Genomic DNA, 18,691 nt, shown 5'->3' with positions numbered 1-18,691 from the left:
GAATGCAGCCTGGTTAGAACTATAGTTCTTTAAAATTCTTAAGTCTTTTGGGCAGGAATTTGTCTTTTCATTTCACAAAAGAGATGTCGTGTCCTCCGTTCGTCATATCGGGAGGTACACACTATCTACTTCCCCATTACTGGGGATGCTAACTTTGATCTTTTGGTTAAGGTGGTTGTCTACTATAAAATTGTTATTTTCCCCGTTGTGATTAATAAGTATCTTTTGAGGAAATACACTGATACACTAGTTTTAATACCCATTGATGACTTTTGCTCGAACCGTTTGTTACTGCAGTGGTTGTCAAACTGGGATTTTAAAAAATTCCATCATTCCTTCTACATTTTTTAGTTGGCGCTCTACTGTAAGGAAGAGCTTTTCCTTCTCCCTCATTCCTTTATATAGTATGGACTCAGGGATTCCTATTTGATTATTTGTAAGGATTATCATCCATTACTGCCAAAAATGAATAATCTGAATCTACTGATGAAGAAATGTCAGACAAAGCCTAATTGAGAGACATTCTATAAAATAAATGGCCTATATTCTTTGAAATGCCAGGATCACGGAAGACAATGAATCTTGAGGAACTGTTCCAGATTAAAAGAAACTAAAGAGATATGACAAATGCAACATGTGGTCCTAGATGGGATCCTAGACATCAAAATCTGTTTTCTCTGTAAAGGAAAAGAATAGGACAGTTGGATAAGATCTGTAGAGTAGTTAATAGTGCTATATCAATGTTAATTTCCTGATTTTGGTAATCGCATTGTGATTATGTAACACCCTTGTTTTTAGGAAATACACAACTGAAATGTTTAGGGGAAAATGGGCACTTGATTTTTAGCTTACTTCCAAATGGTTCAGAAAAATTATATATATAATTTATATTAAATTGTAATTTAATCATTAATTAATATATACGTATATGCATATATAAAAGAGAGAGAGGATCAAAACAAACACAGTAAAATGTTAATATCTAGGGAACCTAGTTCTGAAGGGTATACAGGAATTCCTTGTACTATTTTAGCAACATTTCTAAAAGTCTGGAATTATTTAAAAAATAAAGTTAAAATTCACGAGCCCCCAGAATGTCTCCAAAGCCTCAAATATTTTATTTTTGATTTCCAAGCCCAACCTGCATTCCTGTCATCCCCACACATGTAGCCAGTGTCCTCCCCTTCCTGCCTAGCCCCTGGTGCCTTTTCTCTTCCCGTGGCTGAGGATGCCCAGAAGGAAGTGCAGCCAGCACTTGCAGCTGCCCCTTGTCCAGGTGAGGGCAGGCGGTTTAGATGGGCATCACAGGAGCTGGCTGCTCTCTGTGACTTTGCTGCCACTGCTTGGCTCTTGGCCCTTCTGAGTGCAAATGAAGTCCCGACTGACCATGCTGAAGGGGGACAGGAGAAAGCTAAAAAGATGATGGGAAATTGGTCCAATAACATTTTAAAAGATTTGCCATCTAAAAGACCCAGGATCAGAGTTTGTCCACGAGTGAATTCCCATGAAAACCCAGTAAAACGGGAAATAAGTAGGAGAGGGAGTTTTCCATCTCCTGCCCAATGTCTTTCATTTGGAGCCTGATTCCTTTCCTATCCAACGACTCCTGCTGATTTAACAGGCCAGTTTTGTCTTTGGGGAAATTTTAATGATGATCACAGACAGGTTCATTCTTTGCGGGGTGGCACAGGACAGCTGGATCTTGCAAGCAAAGTTTATGGGAAATAGCGGTTTGGGGGGTCTGACCAAAACCCCCCCTCTCCAAAGGCAGAAGCATGAATCGTGGCTACAGAGACTAAGTATACTGAAGGAGCCTGAGCTTTCAAGCAGGCAACCACATCATCTGGGCTAACAGCTGAGCTTCTCTGCGCTCTCAGGGCCTGCCGATGCAAGACAGGACTTACTCCTTTGCGGGCGTGCTCCACTCAGAATAACAGCAAGTAAGAGCCATTGGAGGCTCCAGGTGGCTGCTTCCTATTCAACGGGAGAAGCAGGAATGAATAGAAAGCCTGTGATTACGAGGACGCATTCTGCGTCCCATCATGACAGTAAGTTACACAGGATTTGGAGTTATGCTGTCTCCATCGTACACCCCCAAACACAGGCAGGAGTTTCAGCCTGCTATTCACAACTTTTAGCCCTAAGAAGGGAAGACACCTGTGTTAGACATAGTCTGCTTCTCCTCCCTGTGCCTAAGTGGGTACCAGCACTGATGCTGGGCACCTGCCTTTGGAGATGGGTCAACCCGTTGCTATCACAGGGGGCCTGGAAATGGCTGCTTTGATCTGCACATCAGGCCTGGCATCAGCAGCTGGGGGCATATCCCTCCGAGACTGGAGGCAAGGTGATTTGAGACAACTGCTTCTGGATCTCAAGGGAGTAGTGGTGGTTTGTTAGCTCTTTAACTACCTTTATTGTGACGTAGCATTTCTGAGGGTGAGCTCAGGGACAGGGAAGTAATAAGGAAGTAACTGCCACGGGAAGGCCAGCTGCCACATGAATCTGATCTTCCAGGTTGTGCTAAATGATGTAGAAAGAACTTCAACTCTAAGATCCACTGAGATTTTAATGGACACTCAAAAATCCCATCAGTGGCAGGAGGTGTGAATTTACCTATGGCTGGCAGTTGTACAGTACTGGGTAGCAGCTCTTATCAGTCCTGTGTCTACAGGCCAGGGGTTTTAGGATTAGGCAGGTAATAATGCTTTGTTTATTGAGCACTCAGGGGAGAGGTCTGCTTGAAGTAGAAAACCCTGATGTCTGTAGGAAAGCTTTTGTGTCTCATCTTAAATGAGGTGGCAAGCAGCTAGCAGCAGCCACTGGAGTCCGATTGCCTGGGTTTATTCCCAAGCTCCACCGAGCCCCAGCTGTATGACCCCGTGGAAACGATTTACTCTCTCTAGGTCTTAGTTTCTTTACCTGTAAAATGGGCATAGTAATAGTATTTACTTTGTATGGTTGTAGTGAGATTTTAAAATCAGTCAATATAAGTAAAGCACATAAAAGTGTCTGGCACAAGGCAGGGGGCCTGTCTATCATCGCTGGCTCAAAAGTATTACTATAAATTAAGAGACCTCTTCAAGGCTATTTATTATGTTCCTGGTTCTTGATTATCTCAAAGAATGGAAAACCCTACAGGTGGATACAGATCATTAAACTGGCTCATGGTCACACTCATTACTGGAGTTTCTTCTGCCTTAAAAACCTGAATAGAGTTCTTAAAATTTTACATCCTAATCCACAAATTGAGGACAACAATAGCTCAGTATTTACTCTATATGATTGTCATGAGAGGGCCTCTATTATTCTTCCTATTATATAGATGAGAAAATTGAGACTCAGAGAGGTGAAGTGACTCGCCCAAAGTCACACAGTGAGCCACACTTGAGGTACAATGGGTGTTCTGATTCTATAGCCTGGGCTCTCCACTGCTAGGCCAGAGAAAGGTGAGCGGAAGAGAATGAAGGAGGTGGGGGGGTGGGGAGGAGGAGGGAGGGAGGGAAGGGGAGAGGGAGACTCGCAACTAATAATAATATTCTCGGAATGAGTAAGTGGGCGTGGGAATTCAATACATATATCCTAATGATAACAAAGCAGATGACGTTTTATGCCTTGTCTACATAATTCGAAACAACCATTTTGACTGCTTAGAAAAATGAGATTGCTTTTTGCTTGCTGCAGAGTCATGGCTTTAAAGAGCTGTGAGGGCCAGTCCCTTTGGAAGGTGAGTACTTAAGATCCTGCAGTCCTGGAATGCTAGTGCCTAAGCCAAGCCCCTTGTTTGAGAGGTGAAACGGGGCTGGAGAAAATGGAAGTAACTTGCCTCTAAGCTTGTGGCATCGCCCATAAGTTCATCTTTCCTGTGAAGGTCCTTCTTGGCAGGAAAGAGAGGATTCATTTATTCTCCAATTTTTCATTCAACACATATTGAATGTATGATCAAAAATGTTTGATAAATGAATGAATTTCCTTGACACTTTGGACTTGTTCCTCTTCATCTCACTATGCTGCATGTCCGATTCCTTCTCAGTCTTTAAATCTCAGTTGAAATCTCACCTCCTTGGAGAATCCTTTCCCGGCCACCCTACCCAATGTAGTGCATACCCCCCAGCCATTCTCCGTCCCACCTCTTTGTTTCCTTCATAACATCTGTCATATAGAAACAACCCTGTGTGTTTAATGGTTTACCATTTACTCCCGTTCATGAAGGCAGGAACATTACTTGCTTTGTTCACTGCTGTATCCCAACTGTATGGAACAAAACCTCACACACAGTAGATGCTCAGTCAATATTTGTTGAATGAAAATGAATGAATAAATGAATGAGGTGACACTGATTTCTACCCAGGAAGAAAACATTCTGTGACTTTAAATGGAGATGGAGCGAGAGCTAGGACTTTGGCCTGGAGCCCCTTGGTCATGATGGCGTGTCCAGCAGGGGATTAACTAATCAGCACATGCATTTTCTGAATTACAAAGTGTGCCAGGGACATTTAATTTCTGTCAATTAGCACCGAGGAGGAGGGGTTGTTATCGAAATCACCAGCCAGCTGGAAGCATGTCCATGTCAGACCTATTTGCAAATCAGAATGGACATTTCATAAACCTTGTCAACCTTGTGAAGCTGCAAATAAGTCCCCAGAGGGGCAGCACCAAGGTGCTCACTGACTGCATTCAGGGTCACAGACGACCTTAAACCTCAAACCTTCAACAGATGAGGAGGTGAGGTGATGGGGACAAGCAGAAGACAAAAGACTGATGAGGGTTATGGCATGAGATACATTTAAAAATAACTGTCATATTTCCTCAACCCTGGTGCTACTGACCAGCTGATCTGAGAAGTGAAGAGAACAAAAAAGCTGAGATTTCTAGTCTTACAGAGCCAGCCCCACTGCTTCCTTTCTGTGACCTTAGACAAGTGATTTATCCTCAGAGCCTCAGATCTGTTTGATCTATAAATAGGGGACAATAACACCCAACTCATGGGATTGTTGTGAATGTTACATGAGAAAAGGCATGTAAACAGTCACGATAGCTAACGTCACAGAGCATTTTCTATGAGCTGGGCACTGTGCTAATGACCTCATGCCCATTATCTCTTTTAATCCCCACCAAACCACTCAAGGAAAGCACAGTTAGACCCTGCATTTTGCAAGCAAGGGAACTAAAGTTTGGGAAGATTAAATGACTTCCCCGTGATCACACAGGAGGAAACGCAGAGCCTGGATTTGAATCCCGGTCACCTTGACTCACTGTGCTTTTAACCACCCTGTAAATGACCCTCTAAGGGGTTAGCTCAGTCCCTGGCATTTAGTAGCCGTGTAATGAATGGTAGTTAGAAGATTCTGTTCTTATTTTAGCATTTCTCCTGATCACCTGCCTTTGTCATGACTGCAAAATTCACTGCTAGGGTCCCTTCTGCACGCCAGCATCTGGCCTGTCTGTCTCACTTAATCTTCCCAATGACTCTGTGAAGTGTTGATTGTTTTCACTCTTCAGATGAGTAAAGAAAGTCTCAGAGAGGTTAGTTAACTTGGTCCAAGGTCAGACAGCCAAGAAGTGGTGGGGCCAGGATTTGAGCCCAGGGACATGTGATTCCAGAGCCCAGGTGGTTTCCTCTTCATTTCTCCATGCTGCCATCTTTCAGAATCGTTTTCGCCTCAGTGGAGCTCTCCTGACAGCTGAAACGCTCCTTCATCACTCCCCGCTCTTGCTTCTGAGCCTAGCTCTTTCTTGTACTCCGTTTTTGAATTGTGCCTCCATTCCCACTTATGGGTAATAGCTACCATTTACTGAACACTTTGATGTACCCCGAATCACCATCAGAGCAGTACATGCATGATCTCGTTTAATCCTGCTGAGAACCCTATGAGGTGGAGGTTCTGATTCCCATTTTACAGATGAGAAAGCAGGTTTAGGGAGGTGGTGTAACTTTCTCAACTTGCTTCAGTCATTTGCCAAAGGAAACCTAACGAGTAAGTGACAAGCTGGGACCGAACCCCAGATGATTTGGTTCCAAAACCCATCACCCTAGCTATTATATTATATTGTTTCTCCATACCTTGTAAAGTTCTAGTGGATTGGGAATACAGCTAGAATAGCTACCCCCAAATCCTTGTTGATTGATGTTTTAAAATTTAGTCCTTTACTGGAGGTCTCCATGAAGAAGGTCCAAGCTATCAAATTTGCCAAATCTAAAAAGAATGTAAGCTTAAAAAAGAATTCAATTTATAAATAGAATGTGCAGGATGGAATATTTGGAAATGTGGTTCTGATATCTAAAATTCAGCCTTCTGTTCCAAACAGTATGGCACCTTCTGGCTGTCTGACTGCTCTGTCCTTTGTCATGGAAGCTGGTGCCATCTCTCTCGAGCTGTGACTGACATGTTCTCCTCGGGCAGTGTGGTCCTCCAGCTCTCTCCTAGACAGAGATGGAAAACATCTCCCAAGGAACTGGGTGGGGAAGGGGTAGGGATCCAGGTACAACCCTTTGAAGGTGATATTTATTTGAATTCCTCTTTGGTCCTCCAGGCGTTTTTGCTGTCTCCTTATGTTTTGATTCACGCTTGCTTTTGCTTATTTGTGAGAGTCTCCTGACTGCAAATAGTTCTCACAATCCTCTCAGATGGTCCAGGGAGTTATTTTCATGGGAAGGACATTAGGATGGCTCTGGCCTCCAGGACACGTGCGACTGACAGCAGTCAAACTCTGACATTGCAAGTGGCCTTCATCAAGTCGGTCGGTCACCCTAGCACTGATTCTAACAGCATTAACCAAGGATACACAAAATGGCCTTTGCGAATGCATTTTGCCTTTCTCCCTGGGTCTTGGCTGGCATCCTTTTAGTCCTTACCAGGCTGCAGCTCTTGTCCATCCAGCAGTGACCCTATCTGCATAATTAGCTTGCATCTGTGGGTGTGTATTTACCCCACCCCCACCCCCAAAAGCAATTGCCTTTGAACTTCGGAAAAATACCAGCATGGAACACTGGAAGGTGTCAGCTCTCTGAGTCCTCCTGTTCCCACAGAGAAGATGAAAGTGGGGGTCATTTTGGACATCATATTCCCCTTCGTCTGGACTCTGTATCCTTTAGAGGAAGTAAACTCAAGAAGAGGGAGAGATCTAGGGAATGCAAAATAATCATTGTGTTTTGATATCAGTGATCCAGAACCACATTGCAAACTTTGGTTCTTTTTCGAGTCGCTGGGCTGCGTCTGGCCGCCCTTGCAGCAGGCGTAGATTTGCTTTTTGGATTTCTCTATACAGAACACGCTCAGTCACCTTCTTTCCCACCCCTACTTCTTGGATGATAAGACCCTTGTATGGGTTGGCTAAAGAGTCCTTTTGGGTTTTTCTGTAAGATGTTATGGAAGAACCTGAACGAAGTTTTTGGCCAACCCAATACTTATTCTCTGGGAGGGCTTGACCCCCTGAGTTAAACCATTCCCCCACCCCCATCTCCATCCTCATCCCTGTGGTCTCAGCAGCACACACACATTTGTGCAACCTCTCCAACCTCAACCATGTTATGTGTTTACAGTTGCTATTGAAGAAGAGGGACGTGGTGATTTAAGATTAAGGTTTGGACTTAGAGTCCTGGGTTCTAGTTCTTGTTGCCTTGGACAGGTCATTTGACCTCTGAGTCATAATTCTAATCCCTAAAATGGAATAATAGCAGTACCTGCCCTCATAGGGTTGGGTAGGATTGGATGGCATAATGCGTGTACAGTGCTTGGTACACAGTAGGTGCTCAGTAAATGGTGACAATTATTGCTGGATGAAGAATCAGTAGTCTCCCTTCCATCTCAAACTAATTATGTGACCTTAATCAAGGCATTGAAACATCCTGAGTCTCAGTTTTTTGATCTGTAGTCTGGGGACAAAAATAACTTTTCTCTGCACTCTTCACGGGGTTCTTATAAGAAATTGGTGGCAGCAGCAGCAAGATCTGTTTTAGTTTCAGAAGTTGAGGACCTACTCTGGTGTTTGCAGTTGGCTACCCAGAGGCTCCAGGCAAGGCCCAGAGGAGAGCTAGCTAGAAAACCCTGTACTCAAACAATGCAGACACAGCCACAACCCATATTTTCTCTCTTCAGGAGCAACAAGTTCTCCTAAAACAGCGGTACTTGGAAGAATTCTTGTAAAAACCCCTTTAAACTCAAACTTCTCAAAACCAGACATGCTGGTGCATCAAAATCTCAATTCCCAGCAATGAGTCAAAGCTTTAGAGTCCCAGTGACAGAAGCCAGATGGGAGTTCAAATATTCAGGCAGGGTATCTATGGCCCCAGGTTGCAATATTTGCTTTGACTAGTGCTTACTGAGTACCTCTATAAGCTGCACTCAGAGTTCCATGTGGTACATGAGCGGGAAATTTACAAGGGAGTGATCAGCATGGAATTCGGGATAGTGGTTGTGAAGGAAGTGGGGAGGTGGGAAAGGAAGGAATGGGACTGGGAGAAGCACACAGCAGGTTTCAATTATTTTTTAAAAAGCTAGGTGGTAGGTATATGGTTATTGGTTTTATGATCCTATATATTTCTATAGAACATTTAATTATAAAAGGGGAGAAAAGCAGAAAGGAGCCCTAAATCCAGAAAAAAGTAATAAGAAACAACATTCTGTGAAGGCCATATGTATTTTTATCTATCCTGGTAACTACTTTACTCCTGTTGCTTCTCATAGAGCCTGGTCCAGAGTACGTGATGAATTAACTGTTGTTGAATGAATGGATGGATGGATGGATGGTTGGATGGGTGAATCTAATGCTCCTCCATCCCATCATCTTTGATCCCACCTCTGCTGCATTCCATTTGTCAAAGTATAGGTCAATAGGCAGAAGGGCCTCCTGGGAACATTTTGTTTCTGCTCTGGTCTAGGACACAATACTACGGCCTGGCCAAGAGCAGGTGGCTTTGCTCATCATTTAACATTGCTCTATTTCAAGCAAAAAGTCCTTGTGAGATTTATCCTCAGGGACACCAACCTGCTGCAGGGGTCTCTGGAGTTAACTCCTCTGGCTTAGTCTTGCCTGCCAAACACATTCCCCTAGGTGACTGCCTTTCAGGCTCACCTAAGAGGTCTCTGTAAGTGCTAACACTCCTTTCACTCAGCCCAAGGGGGAACTGGAGTCTTTACTCTCAAGATTAAGCAAGAGAAGCATCAGTGGCAGCAGCTGCTGCCCCAGGAGAGCCCAGCTTGTTAAGCACTTGCTCCCAGCTGGAGAGGCTTGAGAGGCCCTCGTTATTCTACCTGCTTCAGCTTCTCACTTCCTAGGAAGGGAGTCAGAGGCTGTGGGGCTGCCTGTGTGAATAGGGGCTGGGGAGAGGATCAAGATGGAGGCCTGCTCATCTTATTGAAGCAAATTATGTGCTTCCATACCTGCCAACATGATGCCAGAGGAGCTGGGAAGCTGAAGTGCATTACTTATGCCTATGAAACTCTTAGCCGAAAAAGGTAGGTGAATAGGCATGGAAATGCTCATCCTCCAAGTCAGCTGCTTTCCTAAGCTAGGGGCCTGATGAAGGTGCTTGTCGGGGGATGAACAGTGGCCAGGATGGGGGTTGGGAAGAGTGTCAGGTTTGACAGCAGTGCTCTCAACCTCTGGGCCTTATTCTGTATAATAGGGTAACAGTCAAGATATTTAATAATCAGTATGGCATAGGCACTAGCCAATCAGCACGAAGAAGGGCTTTATTGCTGGAGGTCTCAGCTGCAGCTGGCCTTAGCTTTTTAGCTGTTGGATGGGAGAGCGATGGGGAGGACGACATGGAGAAAGGGCCAGGGTGTGGGAGGGGGGAGAGGTCTTGGGGAGCTCAGAGCATCTACTATTCACAGATCAGTACAGGACGATTTCAATATATTAACAACCAGCGAGGCCCTACTCCTGCTGAACGTCAGATCCAAATGTCAGCTCTGCTGTACCACATGAGAAAGGTGAGTTTGATTCTCATACTTTATGTGCCTCAGGATCACTTGGGGAGCTTGTTGAAAGCACAGATGCCTAGTCCCCACCTCAAAACTACTGAGCAACACCCTGTAGGGCCCTGGCTCGGCCCGCTATGCTCCTGAGGCCTGTGTGCCTGGATCGGTGGATGTCTAAGGATCCAGCTCTAACTTTCAAGGGGTTTATGAGGCCTCTGGGAGATGAAGTCAAGCACACGGTCTCTAGGGGGACACACCCACTTCAGGTGCAGGTCGTGTGAGTGAGTGAAGCAGGCTACTGGGGCTGCGGGGCAAATTGAAGAGCGCATGTCCATTTCACGGCAGTTGCAGCCCCACCAGATGGCTGCCAGTCGGGAGCGTGGGCCTGGTGTGGACGGACCTTCCGAATTGTCAAGGGAAGCTGGAAGTCAGTGAGTCAACTCTGCATCTCACCAAGTCACAGGTAGGGCGTTGCTTTAAACTCTTCCTGCTCCAAAAGCTCTGTCTGTGGGAGGGGGAAGGGTGGAGGAGGTGTAGCTGGTCCCACGCGAGAAGGGAAGGAGACAAGTTTTAAGTGAGGACCTTGATGCTGCTCAAGTCAAGTGCGACTCCACCATTTCCTTAGGTGTGGCCCTCAGAGTCTGTCCTCAGCTGGCTGCACCCCTCCTTCACCTCTCAGATGTCCCCCCTGCTCTCTGCCCCCGCCCCCAGGAAGAGCCTGCCCTCCGCAGCTTTCCTAGCCCTGAGGTGTCAGGTCTGATCACGGGGTGAAGGGGCACCTCTTCTAGGGACTCTTGAGTCTTAGCTGAGGGGATGGAGCTCTCACAGGATGGAATATCTGGCTTCAGACGTGAGGTGCTGGGGATCCAACTGGGATCCCGGGAATGTTCCACAAAGAAGTAGATTCCTCTGTACTTAGGTACAAGAGAACTTGGCTTGATTGCTACGTTTAAACCCATTGCCAAATGCTTCCTTCCCTGCTTGGGCACCCTTTGTCGCACCCCTTTGTCTGCCTGACTCCTTCTTGTCCTTCAGGACTCAGACTGTGTCGTGACCTCCATGAGTAGGCTACTTGGTCTCCTTTTAGCACCACAGCCCTGGTCAGGCCCTTGTTTTAGACTTTCTCACCTGGAATTTCGATGGCCTGCTTCCTTAAGAACATTCAAGGCTAACATTTATCAGGTGTTCACTATGTGCCAGCACGGTTCCAGTCACTTTATTACCTCAGTTAACCCTTACAGTAGCCCAGTGAGGTTGGCTCTATTATCGTTCCTATTTAAGAAGACAAGGCTCAGACAGGTTAAGTAACTTGCCCAGCATCACATAGCTAGCACGTGGTAAATGAAGATTTGGACCCCGTCTTTGTGCAGCAGAGACTGCAACTGTAACCACTGCATTATGCCACCTCCTTGCAGTTTGAAGTCAGTGGCCTGACATCAAGGATGGTCTCTTGGTTCATGTAGCATAGTCCCAAGTTAGGCTCTGAAGTTAGATAGCGTGAACTCAGGGTGAGGGCAGCTATCAAACTCGCTCTGTCATTGTCTGTGGTTACCCTTCAAGCCTCAGTTTCCTTGGCTCTATAATGGGGACAATTGTACTTGCCTTATAAGGTTATGGTGGACGTTATAGGAGGGGAATGTATCTCTTGTTCTCATTGCAGTACCCAGCTCATAGAAATATCTGAAACATGGTGGTGGAATAAATGATGGGCAGTGCCCAGTGAATTCAACTTGTACTGCCCCTTTCAAATCCTCATATGTCTCTGCAGAGATGGGATTTGGTTTGGGAGGGAGTGAGTCTGATGCTGGGCATGGGGGAAGAAGGCTGGATGGAATGGGGATGGCCAGCCTCTGGTGTTGTTTACATTTCTCAGAGAGGTTACTCTATAGAGATCGTGGACAATGGGAAGAATATTCTGTTTCATTTGGAGGGTATGGATTGTATCTTCATTACGCCCAAACAACCTGCTTTTCAGCCACAACAGTTAAAAATTAACTGGCTCCATTGCTACTGAGGCACAGACTAAATGTTTGGTTGGCTGGGCATGCCATGTATCTGCCACTCTGGGTGTAGATTGCTAAACTCATTAACTCACCGAGAGTGCTTTTTGGGGTAAATACGAGGTGTAAGTACTCATATTTTGACAAATCATACAATGCCTCCCTGTCTTTATGACTTTTCCCCATTTCTCCATCTGGATTACTATATTCAGCTCATTGAGTCATGCAGTTGGGCCTGACGATTTTGTGGAACAGACATGGGTCACTATCACACAGAAACACCAGGGCGTGTGACCACATTGGCTCTACCAACCCCAAAGGTCTGACACAGGTGCAGTATTCCTTGGCAGGATTATGGTTTTGTTTTTGTTTTTTTAAGGTCTGGAAAAGTCTTGACAATTCAATTTGCCAAGTGTGTGGTTGCTACGTAAAATATGGATGTTTTTAATCCCAGGATCTTCAAGAACTGTCCAGGGAGAAGGTCTAATTAGACCTGCCTTTTTTTTTTTTTTTAATGACATCCAGGCTTAGTAGCAAATGGCATTTATGCACTAAAGTGCCCACATTGATGGGCATGCAATAAATGTTAAATTACAACAATTAAGTTAAATGAGAATTAATGATTTGTCTTACAGCATTGCCTCCACTCCCTGGGATGCTCTTTTACCCCTGTTTACAAGGCTTTGCCTGGCCGGTCCCGCTCACTTCAGCCCCATCTTGGTGGGGTCACCTACTTTTGCAGATTCCATCCTTCTTTCCCCACCTGTCAAGAATGTCAAGGCTGCTCTCCTACTCTTTTATCTTCTTCCTGGACACTTCCCCTAATCCTCTTTCTTTCTCACTCTCATCACCTCCCCTCTCTCTCCTCCATATTTTCTTCACTCTCCCTCTTTCTCCTCCTTCTTACCCACTTTTCCTCTCCAACCTTATTTGTCCAGTCCCTTTTTTATAGAAACTTTCCTCTAGAAGGCACCCTCACCCCAGCCATGGATTTGCATCTTCTCAATGACACTCTTGCCTTATTCTGCAACCTGGTGAAACAGCTAGTCTGCCCCAAATAGAAGAAATCAGTGAAAGTAAAGACTGTTGCAATGCAAACAGAATGTATATCTAAACTCAGACCCCTTACTAAGTTGTTTCTAAGCATGCTGTGTTTTCTTGGGGAAGTCAGACTAGAGCCAGGATGAATGAATTGTCCGTAACACCATACAAGACCCTCTCCACAAGTACGTGATTCCTGCTTATCTATCGTGTAGGATTATATGTGGGCAAACAGATTGAGAAGCTTAAAGTATGACAATAGTCAGCTTTCTCTCTGACCTTGTTTGGAGCAAAGCCAAGAAGCTGACTCTCTTTGGTTTAGAGGGTTCTTGGAATGTTCAAAGTATCCGTCTCACACCCTTCCCAGAAATTCTCCCTTGGCAGCCAGGATTATGACTTGATGGAGGGACAAAGATATGGTGGCTACTAGTGGCTGGTGTCTAGGTCCCAGAAGATGGCAGAAGCTGTTCTAAGATGTTGAGGCCAAAGAAGTAACGCCAGCCTTCCACCATTGTGACCCACCTGGCTGAAGCCCCTTTTATAACATCATAGAAATTCTACACAGAACCCAGAGGATGAGAGGCTGCACACTCCACGCTGGAGAATAGAGTGGGCAGGATGAGCTCCCATTCCTTGGTCTGGGTAGTGGCTTTGCTACATTGAATCATTACGTTTGGAAGGTCACCTAGTCTATCTTCCCAGCCAGGGCAGGAATCCCCACTCCCACCTGTCCTTTCCTAGAGGTAAAGTGGGCAGAACAAGGACCCATGCTCGAGTACCCAAAGAATGGCAGGACGCCCTCAGTGGAGGCATACTGTATTTAAATGCAATTCACCTCTTTGGGGTCTAGGAAAAGCCACCTGTAGATTCATTTGCTGGGAAACACGGTCTGCGTGGCCGAGGCAGTGGGCGCTGGGGTCATGGTTTTGCTAAAAGTTGACTTCCTCCGGAGGTCTGTCTGCTGTCCAGAATGGCAGCCGCTTCGGTGGGCAAATAGGACGGTCATCTCTGGGCCCAAGGGGGCTGCTTCAGGCTGGGACCCCTTCGGGGTGGCTGGTTGTTCAGGCTTCCCAGAGGTGTGATGTTTGGCGGGAGGAGGGCTGTAATTCTGAAATCTCACGGTTTTGACTTGCTGTAAGACAGAGGAGAGCAAAGGGACATAGGTGAGTGGGAGACCTGTGCTATTTCCCCCTGGGACTTGGTTCATGCTGTTTCTCTACACTCGTCCCTTCCTGGAATGCCTCATTCACGTGTTCATCCAGCAAATACTTGTGTCTGTCATGAGTGTCGACCATGCCTCACCACTCTATCAGGTGCTGTGAAGCCAAGAGTGAACAAAACCGCCCTGACAAATGACAGTGATAGCCAGTGCCACCACGGGGGAAGCAGAAGATGCTGAGGAATGCGGAGGAGTATCCAACTGAAGCTGGAACGGGGCTTGTCGGAGAAGGCCTCTTAGAGGCAGAGTTATTTCAGTCGAGAACTGAAGAACGACTGGGAATTAGCCACTAGAAATAGGGGGGACAACCACCTACCTGAGAATAGGGTCCTTCCCCTCCCCTCTCTCCTTTCCACCTGCCAGTAAGGCCTCCCTGCTGACTCCATCCAGACAGTTCCTTCATAAATCCTCAGAGCAGAGGTAGCCAACTGGACACTGCTGACTGAATATAGTCTGCACAAAGTCTGGGAGTTTGATTTAGTGGCTAACACATAAAAATTGGGAGATGCATATAAAAATCAGCATTTTATATGTCCCTTAAGGTAAAGTGCAGGCACACTGGGGCCTGTGCCGCATTCTGGCAGCAATTGGCTGGAGCTGATTAGCAGGCCCCGCTTTATGTGGGAGTCAATGATCTGATGTTTGCATAAGCCCTTCCCCTCTCCCTTCTTTCCTAGCCTGTTATAGATCTTGTATATTAGGTTTTACTTTGGCCATTCCCTGTCTTAGAGGTTAATAAAGTGTTCTGTGCTACTGCTCAGAAATCTTTTTTTTTTTTTTCTGTGAAATTCAATCCCAGTGTCTTGGGATTGAAAGGTGAGTGGGAGACCAAATGTCTTCCAAATGAAGACATCCAAATGTCTTCATACTTTTGACCCTTACCATGTCCAGCAGAGGTCTGGGCGCTTACTAAACACAGTTTGAGGGCTGCATCTAATGGCTTGGGGGTAATTGACAAGTGGGGTCTGGAAAACTTTGAATTATTTGAATACCGTAATTCAGAAGAAGAACTCTCAACATTTATATCAGTTAACACTAGCTTTTTCCAAATGCCTTTCCCTGCAAGCTTATAGCTTAACATTAAGAGCATGAGTTTTTGTGTCAGATCTCGATTCTACTCCAGACACTCATGTGTGTCAGCTGTGTGCTTCTGGGTCATGTACTTTAACTCCGTAAGCCTTCATGTCCTCATTTTTAAATGAGGATGATAATAATAATTATAGCTACATCAGAAGGTTGTTGTCAGAATTAAATGAGATAGGACATGTGAAGTACTCAGCACAGTGCCTGCTAGGTCGTTAGCATTCAGTAAATGCTTAACAAAGAGGAGGAAACCACACCATCTTTCCATTTGGAGGGAAATGGGTGATGGTAGTGATGATGGTGATGGTGGTGATGGTGGTGGTGATAGTGATAGTAATGGTGGTGGTGTGATGTTCAATACACTAAAAGATAACAGTCACCTAATTTTCTTCACGTCACCTCCTCCGTCCCTGCCTCAAGCATATTGTTGAGAACATAACACTTGTGCAAAAACTCTTATGACTTCTAGTGGGAAAAGCCCTAGAACCGATAACTGATAACCGCAAAGGTCCCGATAACAGTTGTTGGAGTAGTTATAACTCAGTGTGACCTTACTAAGTCACTTACCTTCTCCTGTGCCTCAGTTGCCTCTTCTATACTGTGAACGAGTACGTATCAAGCCCTACGTAAGTACTTTACTCATTTAACTCCTCTCCAATCCTATGAGGCTATTACTCTTTTTACCACCATTTTACAGATTAGGCAAAAGAGTCTCAGAAAGGTGAAGTGTTTTAACCAGAGTCACCAGCTAGCAAGCAGCACAGCTGGAATTCAAATCAAGATTGTGTCTGATGCCAAAGCCGTGTTTTTTCCAAGTTGCCTCTGGGCCTCGAAAGAAGGATGTATAAAATCCTCTGGAAGCCTAAAGGAGATTCAGTAACATGTCTGGGGAGGGTGCGGGTGATGTGAGGATATGGAAGGGGCGTTGTGTGCGAGGATTCTTTGGAGGCTGCAATTTTGATTCCTCGTCCATTTACGGTGAAATCTCAGGAGCTGGGACACTGTGCAAAGTTAGGGGTCTAAAGAATCAGGCCCCCCTAATGTCACCTACTCCTACCTTTTCGCTGCCGTTTCTTGAGTTCTCTGGTTTCACCAGGATGGATGGCGGGGGAGATGCAGGCAGTTTTGGTAGAGGCTCACTCCTGGCGAGGATTTCTTTGCCTTCCATGATGAGGGAACTGGCTGCTGAGTGGATCCTGGTGTCGCTGCCCCTGCTGACGCACGTGAGGGCAGGCTCCCCAGTGGCAGTGGGCTTGGGTCCCATCTCCGCCACCACCGCCGAGGCTGAGGAGGGGGCCCCCTGTGGCTGGTAGAATTGGAACTGCTGAGGCTGGACGACCATGGTGGGGTTGCGTCTGAGGGAGCCCACCACGAGGGTGGGGACCCCTGACTGGACGGGTCTCTGCAGGGATCCATCTGGGGAATTGTATGACAGAGATATCAGCAATGGGGCGGCTGACAGCAGCTTGGGTGGGAGCTGGGTAAGCAGTGTGTCCTGATAGCCCAGAATAGTTAAGTGCTTTCCCAATTTGACTGTGCTCACATTCTCCCAGGGTCTTTCAAAGGTGACCTTATTCTTTTTTTAGTGCTGTTTGCTGATGCTGGCAGCAAATGACTGGCTAGGCGAATACTGGGGGTGGGGTGGCGTCAGAAGGTATATCACCTCTATTTGTCCTCTCCCTCTCTCTCTCTCTCTGTCTCTCTCTGTCACACACATATACACACACACTCCTACTTTCTCCCTCCAGGCCTTTAAGATGGAAAGAGAAGAAGACAGTCCTAAAGAGAGAGCTTCACAGTGAGAAATAAACATAAAGGCATGCAGACCAAAGAGGAAACAAAAGCAGAGACAAAGAAAGAGACAGCAGAAATTGAGACACACAAGAGAGAGTCAATGGAGAGGCATGAGTGGGAGGGAGAGAGGGCAGGAGAGAGGGGAGAGGACTCCAACCCGCTACTTAAAGAAAATTCTGGTGGAAGCTGTAGGCCTGTGGTGGTGGGACCTCTGCTTTTCATCGGGTCTGCAGGGAGGAAGGGTGAGCGGGATTTAGGGACTGTGTGCACCAGGCAAACGTGACAGCAGCCGGAAGCAGATTTGGAAAGGTTATTCCCAAGTTAGGGATGTGAGCGGATGAGCTTCGTGAAGTCCCATGACACAGGCTCTGGAATCAGATCTCCTCCCAGGGAGCCAGGGGCACATCAGTCACATCATCCCCCTGGTCCTCGGTCCCCTGGTTGTAAACTGGAGCTAATAACAGCACCTCATGGCCTGGGGTGAGGATTACATTTTATCATGTGTGCAAAATGTTAGGATAGTGCCTGGAACATAATAAATGCCCCATGTTTTAAAACTTTTTTTTTGTTTTTTTAAGTAAAGGGAAAGCAAACTCTAAAAATGCATGGTCCAGGAGTTTGGTTTTGCCCCTTCCGTTTCCCTGAGCTCATTTTTTTTTTTTTTTTAACTGAGATAGTCCTCCCTCAGTAAAAGGAAGCTATTCCTTCCCCTCAAATTCTCTGGAAGACAGGAGATCCCCATCCTTTGAGCATATGCCCTGTGGGTGACCTGGAGAATAATCGAGAGTTCATTGTGCTCTGTGGGGGGCAGTGGGGGAGACACCCTGAGAAGCATTGTGGGCTATTTCTTCATAAGGGTCTCCCAGAATTTAGAGCTATAGGTGACATCCAGCAGAGATGTTAGTTCTTTGTGACACTCTATGGACACGTGTGTGAATCACAGTCATCTGTGTCCAGCACAGAAGGCCTGAGCCAAGGCCACGTTCTGTGTCATGACTCTTTATCAAGCCGGGTGTGAACATGAAGAGCAGACGCTCACTGTAACACCGCTGGCGTTCTCAGCTGCCACCGGCAACCCAGCCACCACTTACACAAGTCTGACCTTTCAATGTCAATGTCTATTTCTCCACTGACAGCCCTGTGAGATGCATACAGTCAATTCTCTGTCATTTCTCTTTGCTTTGGGGAGATTGATAGCTTGACCATCCTCGCCTTGGGAAAAGGGAGAGAGAGAAAGCCTCTGGGACCTAGGAAGGTCAAAGCCACACTAGGCAGACCTGTCCTCAGGCTCTCGGAAATGGGTGAAAAATCAGTTTACCACCTTATCTACTTATCGTGTCGGGTTCCTAATTTCCAAGAGATTTAATGCTTTCTTATCACATGTGCATATAATGCAAGCGGTCAAAACTCCAAGCCAATCAAGATCTACACAAAGATAGAGAGAGAGTGTCCCGAAAGGAAGTGTAAACAATTGCCAAGGGGCTGTTCTCCTTGGTATTCAAAAGTGGTCTAGACTATGTGAATATTTCAACGGCAAGTGAAGTGAATTACATTCACATTCTGGAGGGACCCAACATGATCTGCTTAGCTGAAGTAGCAATATTGATACTGATAAAATGCTATACTATAAA

At 46.0% G+C, this 18,691-nt stretch overlaps 1 protein-coding gene across 1 annotated transcript in view; it reads right to left on the bottom strand.

Moving 5' to 3' along the window:
- Positions 1-18,691, bottom strand: part of SH3RF2 (SH3 domain containing ring finger 2) — a 136,583-nt gene that overhangs the window by 3,587 nt on the left and 114,305 nt on the right. Inside the window, exons 9-10 of the mRNA XM_068536109.1 lie at positions 16,324-16,682; positions 13,800-14,096 (exon numbers count right to left, since the gene is read on the bottom strand). Of these exons, the coding sequence (XP_068392210.1) occupies positions 13,833-14,096; positions 16,324-16,682 (623 nt within the window). The 3' untranslated portion in view covers positions 13,800-13,832. The remainder of the gene's footprint in view (positions 1-13,799; positions 14,097-16,323; positions 16,683-18,691) is intronic.

The sequence above is a fragment of the Eschrichtius robustus genome, chromosome 2, assembly GCF_028021215.1.
Source record: "Eschrichtius robustus isolate mEscRob2 chromosome 2, mEscRob2.pri, whole genome shotgun sequence".
Taxonomy (NCBI): Eukaryota; Metazoa; Chordata; class Mammalia; order Artiodactyla; family Eschrichtiidae; genus Eschrichtius; species Eschrichtius robustus.
Note: the sequence above shows the minus strand (reverse complement) of the source record. Positions and strands in the feature narration are given on the sequence as shown.